Source organism: Phyllopteryx taeniolatus, chromosome 20 (assembly GCF_024500385.1).
Source record: "Phyllopteryx taeniolatus isolate TA_2022b chromosome 20, UOR_Ptae_1.2, whole genome shotgun sequence".
Lineage (NCBI taxonomy): Eukaryota > Metazoa > Chordata > Actinopteri > Syngnathiformes > Syngnathidae > Phyllopteryx > Phyllopteryx taeniolatus.
Window position 1 is genome coordinate 527,228 of NC_084521.1, and position 11,096 is coordinate 538,323.

Genomic DNA, 11,096 nt, shown 5'->3' on the forward strand with positions numbered 1-11,096 from the left:
AGTGCTAAAGTACTAAATGGTTGCCCTGACCTTCAAAAAATAAATGTGGAATACGTTATAAAAATGAATTCATCAAGTTTAATATAATAAACAAAATATGCAAATCTCATCATAACTGTCATCGCTCCAAAAAAGATAAAAATATGTGCGTGAGAAAAGCCGTTACTTTCGTGTGACTTCATTTTTTTGTTCAGTTGCCCAGCAGATGCCGCAGGCTGTATGCAGCATACTACCAAATGTAAAAACAAAAAAATGGTGTTGTAAAATCTTAAGCATATAATATCACAAATAGGATTCAATGGAATATAGTGAAAATATGTTAAAATCATAGTTATAAACAGATGTTTTCGTGAGATTGTTTTGTAAACTAATTTCAGAGTGGATTTCATTTCATTTTCATAATATTAATGTATTACTATTTCAGCGAATTAATCAAATTATCTCATTGGAACTACGGCGGAAGTAAATCTGTGTGACGTCATTTTGTAGTTCTTTTCATCCGCGGTGGATGCCGGAGGAGCTTCAAATCACTGTTTAGCTAGGAGCAGTGGAAAGTTGTTGTGTAACAAGAGAAACAACAGGCCACCCAACCAGGATTACGCGTTCCCTTAAAAGCACACGGAGGGTCTCTCCTCGTATATTTACGTTACATATTTGTCTGTATTGTTATTGTATTTCAGCCAAAATGTTTTCCCTGTCGTCGTTTCAGCCACAGCAGGTAAGTGAAATGCTGCTTTTTGTCCTAGCTAACAATGACATTTACATTTGATTTGATGTCGTGTAAATATCATTTTCGTCGCCAGAAGGCGAATTACTTGGTAGTTTGATCACCGTTGTACCGCTGTGTGTAATTGGGTTAACCCTAACCCTGACCTTCCTTGCCTCTATGAGCGTTAATGTTAGCATTAGCCTGCTAACGGTGTGGGATTTATTTGTCTTCGTTTCACGATCGGACCATGCCGACGTCACCTTGCTGTCGGTTTATGCAAAATCTCCGCCGCCAGATGATTGTGCCCCTCGGCCAGCTCCTCAGCACCCTCCACTCCCTGAAGAACACAGCCACGGCGTCAGTGCAGACCCTGCACAAAGACTTCTGCCCCGAGCACACTGCACTTACAAAAGAGGTGAGTTTCTAATGTGGCGACCGCAACGTGCCTGATGTCACTCGCGTTGATGGTCAAATGTAAACAAAAATGTTGCAGTTTTCTAACAGCTGTCACTTCATTTGTTTGATTGGCGGGCTGGTTCGGGTTGGGTTGTTGATGTGAGGTTTCACAGTCTTCATAATGATCCATGGAAGGAATGATTTCAATCTCCTGTCCCATTCAGTCCTCTCTCTCTCTTTGGTTCAAATAATTTTTTGATTTAATTTTGAGATGCCATGTGTGTTTAATAAAGAAAAACTGCCCTGTGTTGTATAAAAAAAAAACACATTTGCCTCTTAAGGACAAAATATTTGATGTTTTTTCTTCTTCTCGTTGTAGCCCAACACGAACCTTGGAGATCTGGGTGTGTCGGACATTCGGGGCAGTCACCTGGACGAGCTGCTGGACAGGCTGCTGCCGGCGCAGGGCTCGGAGGGGCATCCTGCCTTCCCCACAGTGTGGAAGACCAGTCACGTTTCCGCACACAGCTTCTTTCACAACAAGCACGGTGAGTTGCTCGGGGCTGCTGAGGTGACATTCCCCCGTTTGCCCACTTTATTTTTTTTTGTAGTTTGCTTATATTGCAAATATTTTGGTTTATCACAGGGTTCGCACACAAAAGACTTTTCGGCTCGCCAATATTCCACAGGCATAACCACAGGCCTCTACAAGACTTTTGCGCCGAGCTTCACTTTTTACCCTGTAAGAACACGTCGGCGTCAGTGAGTTACGGATGCACAAATGAGGAATTTTTGTCAACATCATTTGTTGTCTTCTGCTTGTGTCTTCAATCAGTGTGGCTCCAGAGTCGAGGTTTCAAGATTGTCAGAGCGAAGAGTAGACAGACGACGTCTGCTGACGATGTTCCGGCTGAGCTGGATCCCTACACGCCAGCTTTCATGAAGGTCAGGTCCCTCGTCGTGTCCCTCGTACTTTACTCCACATCACATCGATGTTGTGATCCCTTTCTTTGGTGCCCTCAAAAATCCCTTCCACGTGAATTGTATGTAAGAGAGACATTTCATCATTCCGATCCCCTGAAGATGGAACTATTTAGCAGTTAGCTGAATATTCAACACTGCCTACAGGACTCAAGTGCAAAGTTGATGCCCACAAATTACGACATGAAAACTGTTTTGACTCTGTGCAGCAGGTCGGTGACGTATCTCCGATCTTGCCAGTGATCGGCAGATAAATACACTTCCTGCTGCATTCACAACAGTGTTAAAATTAACGGACAGAAAAACTTGAATGCCCTCATTTCCAGAAAAATTAATACAGTAATCTCCCCTCACTCACGATAAGTGAAAATCTGAAATATAGAAATACCCTATTGAAATACACCTATGACATGTTGTTATAGCATTTACGACGCTTACATTTTTAAAATATCTTTTAAACATCCATCCATTTTCTGAGCCACTTCTCCTCACTAGGGTCGCGGGCGTGCTGGAGCCTATCCCAGCTGTCATTGGGCAGGAGGCGGGGTACACCCTGAACTGGTTGCCAGCCAATCACAGGGCACATACATACAAACAAACAACCATCCGCACTCACATTCACACCTACGGGCAATTTAGAGTCCCCAATTAATGCATGTTTTTGGGATGTGGGAGGAAACCGGAGTGCCCGGAGAAAACCCACGCAGGCACGGGGAGAACATGCAAAGTCCACACAGGCGGGGCCGGGGATTGAACCCGGGTCCTCAGAACTCTGAGGCTGACGCTCTAACCAGTCGGCCACCGTGCCGCCGTCTTTTAAACACAGCTTTTAAAACAATACAAACACATTTAAACTTAGAATAGAGAGAGAGCAAGAGCAATGGATTACACAAAACTATTGTACAAACAGTATAAAAATATATCTGCAATATAGCGGGACCACAGCAGCTGAGCGGCGATATAGTAGGGGTTTACTGTGAATAGAATGTAAGAGATACTTTTAAGTTCAATGGATGGCTCGAATGAGCATTGCCCTCTGCCACTTTGTAATCGCTATAATAGCGAAATAGTGTCATGGAAACAAAAAATCTGAAGGGGGGAAGCTCCAAAAAGTTGGGGCACGTGGAAGTCAATGTTGCACTGCACAGTAGAATTTTAAATAATAGGAATCGGATTTCTTCCAGGACAGCAAGTGAACGGGCGAGTCTAAAAAGAGGTGTTTTTCATATTTGAAAATCTCTTTTATTTCCTTGTAGGGTTTTCTGATGCGGGAAAAGGGAGCAGAGGCTCAGTCGTTGGACCAACTAACGAAAAGCAAGAACCTTCCGGCGAACCAAGAGGAGGCCTTCAAGTCGGGCTTCTCCGAGGGCTTCATGCGATCGCAGGCCTTCACGCAGAAGACTCAAGGCAGGCAGCGGACTCCCTTTGCCCACCATTTCCATTGGTTGTTTAGTTTGTTTCAACTGTGGCTCTGTTTGCAGATTCGTTGAAGAGAACCAGGCTGGTCCTGTTAGTGCTTCTCCTGCTCGGTATTTACGGTCTGTCCAGAGCCCCCTTCCTCTCGGGTAAAGGCTCCTTTTCCTCCTCTCAAAGGACCTACATACAGCAGTACGTTGCTTTACGAGACGACGATTGTCACTCAATTTACTTGTATAACAAAGCAAATTTCCCAGTTGAATTGAAATAAAACGCCATTCATCCGATCCAGCCCACAAAAAACAAAGGGAGGAGACAATGGGGGAGACAATTTTCATTTAGTTCACAATTTTGTTAAAAAAAAGGGAGGAGCATAAAAAGAAAATAACAACAAAACAAAGGTTTTGTGGTTGGGGTCTCGTGTTCCTTCGTTTCTTTCAAAAGAGTTTTTCTTTCAACTTTAGTCTTTTCGTAAGACGTTCCATGACAAGTATATTTGACAAGCGTTTTTTGAATGACGCAACTTCAGTCTTAAGCCAATATTTTTAGGAGAATGTTGACACGGTATCAGTCTCCTTCCAAAAGTCCCAGGCGTAGACTCGGACAAGATTTTGGGATCGCGTATCCCAGCATGTCACAGAGAACCGACTGAACCTTCCCACACAAGGGAAAACCTGTGCAACATCTGGAGCCATGTCTCCAGCACAACTGTTGAGTTTTCAACTCTTTGCTTTTGATTGTAGGTCTGCTACATATTTGTAAGAAATTAAGATACCACTGTATTAAAAAATATAAATCATAAAACATAATAAAACTCATTGTCAAGAAATAAAAATAAAAGTCAAACACACTGCAAAAACTCAAAATCTTACCAATATTTGTTTTATTTCTATTCAAAACTAATCTGATTACACTTAATAATAAGACTCCTCACCTAAAAATTAATCTGTTTTTAGACAATTTTCACTTGTTTTAAGGAGGAAAAGAATTGTCAGTGGAGTAAGGTTTTTTTTTTTGGTACTGCAAAGGCAAATTTATCAACTTATCTCAAGTTCAATTTTGCTTGTGACAACTTGCTTTTTAGGTGATGAGTCTTATTTGAAGTGTAATTAAGTTTTTGCAGTGCACACGCTAAAGTTGTTGTTGCGACTTTCAGCTTCTCCCTTCCGGGGTCGCCACAGCGAGTCGCTCGCATTATTGACTGTTAGTCCCGTTCAATAACTTGTAGCTGGTTAAACACGTAAGTTGTGGTACTCTTAAGTCAAGGCACCATTGTAATTACATTCCACGTGAATTTGCCAAAACACTGAGCAGGTGTGTGTTCTCACAGTGAGGTTCCGCACCACATCGGGCCTGGACTCGGCCCTCGACCCCATCCAGATGAAGAACGTGACGTTTGAGCACGTCAAGGGAGTGGAGGAAGCCAAGAACGAGCTGCAGGAAGTGGTGGAATTCCTCAGGAGCCCTCAAAAGTTCACCGTTTTGGGTGGGAAGCTGCCCAAAGGTATTCTGGGTTGCATTGCTCATCCTGTTCTGCCATCTCTCTTTTGATTTGTTGTTCTTTTTTTGTGTCACTTATTTGTAATGAATTTTCTTTCAATGGCAATGATAACAAGAACAGATTACAGTAGTGGGTCATTCATAAAAAATCATTAAACCTTCATCCATTCTCCCATGTCCTTATTGTCCATTAGTGATGGTGGTGTCAGTCCACTTTCCCCATTTCTTTTCAAATTGTGTCTACTGTAGTCTTATTTTGTAACTTTTTAATCTTGTAGTTCCTTTATTTTACTAGCTGATCGCAACACTTTAACAAGTTACTACTCCTCCTTTTGTATTATGTCTCATGATAAGTAAAGTATCGTACGTTTGTGGTATCTCATATCCTATTATCTTTTCAAATCAGTTGCTATTTTGTCACAAGATAGCTATTTTTATTTTTAGGCAAAACGCGAACATATATGCGTGATCTGCATCCATTTGTCTACACGCTCTCCACATGGCTGCTGGTGATTTGTTGTTGTTAAAAATGCAATCCTCCTGCAGGGATCCTCCTGGTCGGGCCACCCGGCACCGGGAAGACGCTGCTAGCCCGAGCGGTCGCCGGCGAGGCGGACGTGCCTTTTTACTACGCCTCGGGGTCGGAGTTTGACGAGATGTTTGTGGGAGTTGGCGCCAGCCGCATCAGGAACCTGTTCAGTGAGTTTCAGGGAATGAAATTGATCTCCGTGTGAATGCGCCCCACCGTGACGCCACAACTACTTTCGGGTGGCAAAAGCTCAAGCGATCGCTGGTGGAAGCAACTCAACTTCTTTTAGTAACACTTAAACAACAACCACAGCTGCAATAAAATGCTGTACATCCATCCATCCATTTTCTGAGCCGCTTCTCCTCACTAGGGTCGCGGGCGTGCTGGAGCCTATTCCACCACGGTACACCCTGAACTGGTTGCCAGCCAATCGCAGGGCACATACAAACAAACAACCATTCACACTCACATTCACACGTACGGGCAATTTAGAGTCGTCAATTAACCTAGCATGCATGTTTTTGGGATGTGGGAGGAACCCGGAGTGCCCGGAGAAAACCCACGCAGGCACAGGGAGAACATGCAAACTCCACACAGGCGGGGCCAGGGATTGAACCCCGGTCCTCAGAACTGTGAGGCAGACACTCTAACCAGTCGGCCGCCTGCTGTAAATCCAAGACAAGAATTAAAATAATTACAGTACAATCATAAATGACTAAAGGAAATATAATTTTTTTTAAATAAACCCCTTTGGGGTATATCTGCCAGCGCAAACCCAAACACAAGTTCTTGTCTTGGTTTCAGTTAAAGGTGCAACAATTAATCGACAACTAATCGATTATCAAGTTAATTGACAACTATTTTGATAATCGATTAATGGTTTAGAGGTGTTGTTGAACTTAAAGTTGTCTAAATCCTCAGAATTTCAGCCTCTCAACAGTAATTATTCTCTGATTTCTGTAGTACTCCATGAAAGCAGACTGATTATCTTTGTATTTGATTAAAATAAATACTTTTCCAAACATCTGCTTTTACTTTGGAAAACATTTTTGCCGATGTATTTTTGTTTTTTAATAAATGTTACGGACCAAACCAGTAACTGAATCACAATCAACTGATGTTTGTGCATTTTCTGCACTGCCAATTTGAAATAAAGTGCTGTTTTTGTATGAGATGATGGAAACTGGAAATTATGGAAATTGTTTATTTATTTATTTTTTTTGGATGATGATGGTTTTTTTCCCATCCAATTCATCGATTAATTGCAAAAATAATTGATAGATGATTCAAATAATTGTTAGTTGCAGCAGCCCCGGTTTCAGTTCAGGTCAGCGGTCATCAAACACTTGTTAACCATCTGGAATTATCCTGGTGTGCTTTACAAACATGAAATGTTCTGTATTACTTGTTTGTTTTTTGCAGAGGAGGCCAAAGAAAACGCGCCTTGCGTCATCTTCATCGACGAGCTGGACAGCGTCGGTGGGAAGAGGATCGAGTCTCCCATGCATCCGTACTCACGACAAACCATCAACCAGCTGCTGGCCGAAATGGACGGGTCAGTCGTTCTCTCTGGGTCAGCGTCACCTGGGTGATGTTTTATTTGAAAGGAAACATGCATTTTTAATGCAGTTCTTAGGTGCCTTATCACATCTGGGACATGCTTTCGTTGAAATGTTCATATTTGCGCTTTCACTTCCTCTGAAATGACATCCGTGTTCTGATTGTGTTATATGTGTGTGTTTTTTCCAGGTTTAAGCCAAACGAGGGCGTCATTGTCATTGGTGCTACCAATTTTGCTGAGGCGCTGGATAAGTAAGTTTGCCTTTGTACATTTTTGATTTGCCAACGTCCATCCTCTTGTTGACAGTTAATCTTGCGCTCGCCATCAGCGCTCTGGTGCGGCCGGGCAGGTTCGACATGCAGGTGCCGGTCCCTCGACCCGACGTGAAGGGACGCACCGAGATCCTCAACTGGTACCTTGCCAAGATCAAAGTGGACTCTGGTAGGTTGTCACTGGTAGCGGACCGTACGCTCTGTGGACAAATGTTTTGGGATGTCCACTGGTCACACCCACATTGACACTTTTGGACAACTCTACATTTAGCCTAGCGTGCGTGTTTTCTAAATGTGAGCGGTACCCTGAGAAAACCCACGCAAGGACTGGAGGAAACTCTGCGCCGAGATACCAACCCAGAACCTTTCGATGGTGAGGCGTAACCACGACCTCACCGTGCATGCGGCCCTGTTTTGGGTTGATGGACTATTAAGTCCTCCATCTTAATCGGGAGTGGATGCATCCTATACTTCTAACAAGCCCACTGAACTTTGACATTATATGAGTCATGTAGTATTTGTTGTAGTTTAACCATTTATTTTTAGTGATGCTTAATTAAAATATTATCTGTATTATGATCCCTAACCTTAGAACGGAGAGTCAAATGTGCTAACTACTTGGCATCCATGCCACCTTGAATTGTTGTATTGTAAATGCATTCATTCATTTTCCGTACCGCTTATCCTGACTTGGTTCGCAGGCGTGCTGGCGCCCATCCCAGCTGACTCTGGGCGAGAGGCGGGGTACACCCTGAACTGGTCACCAGCCAATCGCAGGGCACATATGAACAACCAACCATTCACAGTCACATTCACACTTACGGGCCATTTAGAGTCTTCACAACGTACCACGCATGCTTTTGGGATGTGGGAGGAAACCAGAGTGCCCGGAGGAAAGCCGGCACGGGAATAACATGCAAACTCCACACAGGCGAGGAACCGCAACCTCAGAACTGTGAGGCAGATGTGCTAACCAGTCGTCCGCCGTGCCTTGCCGCCTGTATTGTAAATATATGTGTATATATATTTTTTTGTTCATTATTTTTACATTTAACCATATTTCATTCATTGGTTGACTATTATAAAATAAATTATCAATACCATATTTTGGTCTTAAAACAACAACACTAAGTTTGTCCATCCATCCATCCATTTTCTACCGATTATCCGAGGTCTGATTGCGGGGGCAGTAGCTTTAGCAGGGACGCCCAGACTTCCCTCTCCCCAGCCACTTCATCCATCTCTTCCGGGGGGATCCCGAGGCGTTCCCAGGCTAGCCGAAGGATGTAGTCTCTCCAGCGTGTCCTGGGTCGTCCCCGGGGTCTCCTCCAGGTGGGACGTGCCCGGAACACCTCACGTCCGGGAGGCATCCAAATCAGATGCCCCAGCCACCTCATCTGGCTCCTCTCGATGTGAAGGAGCAGCAGCTCTACTCTGAGATCCTCCCGGATGACCGAGCTTCTCACCCTATCTCTAAGGGAGAGCCCGGACACCCTGTGGAGGAAACTAATTTCGGCCACAGCTTGTGACCATAGGTGAGGGCAGGAATGTAAATCGACCGGTAAATCGAGAGCTTCGCCTTTCGGCTTAGCTACTTCTTTACCACAACGGATCTACACACACTAAGTTTGTGTTTCAAGAATAATAAAATATAAAAGCTATGCTAAACATACTAAGTTATGCTTTGCATAAAAATGAAATGTGGCCCCACATCTGATCTTAATCGTTGATCTTTTTAAGACATTTTAGACTGTTGTAAGCGTCCAAATTTATGGCAACTTTTTGGGAAAGGTCCACAACGACGTGAGTTTATTGTAGAAGAACACTTTTGGGAATGGAGACCTCACAAAGGTTCTTTGTTATGACTGGACAAAAGACCTCTGTAGATGTAACAGCCACGTGTGCCAATACTTTTATTCTCCTCAAGTTGTTTTCATTGTGTGTGTGAGTGAGTAGCTGTTGTCTTCCCGTGAAAGAACCTTTTCTTCCCAGTAACAAAGCTCTTTGTTTTTGTGCAGCGGTGGAGCCTGAGATTATCGCCCGGGGCACGGTGGGCTTCTCGGGGGCCGATCTGGAAAACCTGGTCAACCAGGCAGCCTTGAAGGCGGCGGTGGACGGAAAGGAGGTGGTCACCATGAAGGACCTGGAGTTCGCCAAGGACAAGATCCTCATGGGTGAGGCAGCGAGGAAGTCGGGCGGCGGGGAGGGAGGACACGGGGGTCCTGACGGCACACCCTGTTGTTCATTGTAGGCCCCGAGAGAAGGAGCGTGGAGATCGACAAGAAGAACAAGACCATCACAGCGTATCACGAGTCGGGACACGCCATCGTGGCTTACTACACCAAGGACGCCATGCCCATCAACAAGGCCACCATCGTGCCGCGAGGACCCACGCTCGGACACGTCAGTCCAAACCATAGCTACAGTATTCTAAAATGGGCAACAAGTGGCCTCGTCTTGTGTTTTTGTCCTCTTCCCTTTTTAATCCTTATATCATTTTGTTTTTTTGTTCCTTTCATCCTTTTTGTCCTTTTCTTCTTGCCCTGTCCCCTTCTCCTCTTGTCCTCGTGTTCTCGTCACGTTCTGCCGTTTCCTGGCGTCTCGTCCTGCCGTCGTCCCGCAGGTGTCCCTGCTCCCGGAGATGGACCGCTGGAGCGAGACCAGGGCGCAGCTCCTGGCCCAGATAGACGTCAGCATGGGCGGGCGAGTGGCGGAGGAGCTCATCTTCGGAGACGACTACGTCACCACAGGTTGCGCTCCCAGTACAACCCGCCTGGCCGACCGACCAATTAGAGACACCCCGGTGGGGTCTCATTTGAATCCTCCATTTCAGGTGCATCCAGCGACTTTGATGGAGCGACCAAAATTGCTAATCTGATGGTGACCAGGTTCGGCATGAGCGACAAGGTCAATTCATCAGTGTCCAGATGACAGACGACATTATTGATTTGATGAATTATGGTGATGATGTTTTTTTCCCTACAGCTTGGCGTCATGACCTACGGCGACGTTTCCAAACAAAGTCCGGAGACGCAAGCCGCCATCGAACAGGAAGTCAGGTTGCTGTTGAAGGTGTGTGGCCTTACTATAAAAGCTGTGTTGTTTTCCTTTCATTTCCTCTCTCTCTGCATTAAAAGGCAGAACCCCGTTTGTTTGAAGCTCCTTGTGTGTTTGTGCCAGAGGGAAAAACAGGGTACGCCTATATTTGCAGGACTCGTACGAGCGAGCCAAGAGCCTCCTGAAGATGTACAAAAAGGAGCACGAGAAGCTGGCTGACGCCCTCCTCAGGTATGAGACTCTGGACGCCAAAGAGATCCAAATGATTCTGGAGGGAAAACCGCTGGACCACTAAGATGCTTCCATACATAACAACCCAGATCGCTGGGATTCATTGACAACTCTGGGCTGCTGTTTCTAGTCTTTTTGAAATGTCATTCCATGAAATGTTGAGGTCGTAGTGGACGACAACGGAACCTAATTTCAAGGACAACGAACTATAAAATACACACATCTTGATAAGCGGTGCTTCTGTTTATTTACCACGGAAGCTTGGGGTAGCTCAACAAGAAGGCATAATTTTGTATAGACTGGTGCTTTTGCGGCATCTTACTTTATAAGAACTACTTTTATTTATTAAAATGCCCTGTTTTCCCCAGATTAGTGATCAAGTGTTGCTCAAATAAAGGTCACGCTTATTCAAACTGGTGACATTTTGTACATTATGAATTGAAG

General features: G+C 44.6%; 1 protein-coding gene across 2 annotated transcripts; it reads left to right on the forward strand.

Annotated features, from left to right (window-relative positions):
- The first annotated feature begins 483 nt into the window (after nucleotides 1-483).
- yme1l1a (YME1-like 1a) lies at nucleotides 484-11,065 on the forward strand. 2 transcript variants are annotated; one of them, XM_061757866.1, is made up of 18 exons: nucleotides 485-718; nucleotides 1,005-1,124; nucleotides 1,485-1,653; nucleotides 1,752-1,847; nucleotides 1,941-2,050; nucleotides 3,343-3,493; nucleotides 3,568-3,651; nucleotides 4,833-5,006; nucleotides 5,549-5,701; nucleotides 6,954-7,086; nucleotides 7,281-7,343; nucleotides 7,421-7,533; nucleotides 9,383-9,538; nucleotides 9,616-9,767; nucleotides 9,988-10,114; nucleotides 10,198-10,271; nucleotides 10,350-10,436; nucleotides 10,576-11,065. In XM_061757866.1, exons 1-18 carry the CDS (start codon nucleotides 686-688, stop codon nucleotides 10,714-10,716), a joined length of 2,136 nt encoding a protein of 711 aa, XP_061613850.1. In that variant the 5' UTR covers nucleotides 485-685; the 3' UTR covers nucleotides 10,717-11,065. The 2 variants fall into 2 exon arrangements, with proteins under 2 accessions (XP_061613849.1, XP_061613850.1); XM_061757865.1 differs by lacking the exon at nucleotides 10,198-10,271 and having other exon boundaries at nucleotides 484-718; nucleotides 9,988-10,197.
- The last annotated feature ends 31 nt before the right edge of the window (nucleotides 11,066-11,096 follow it).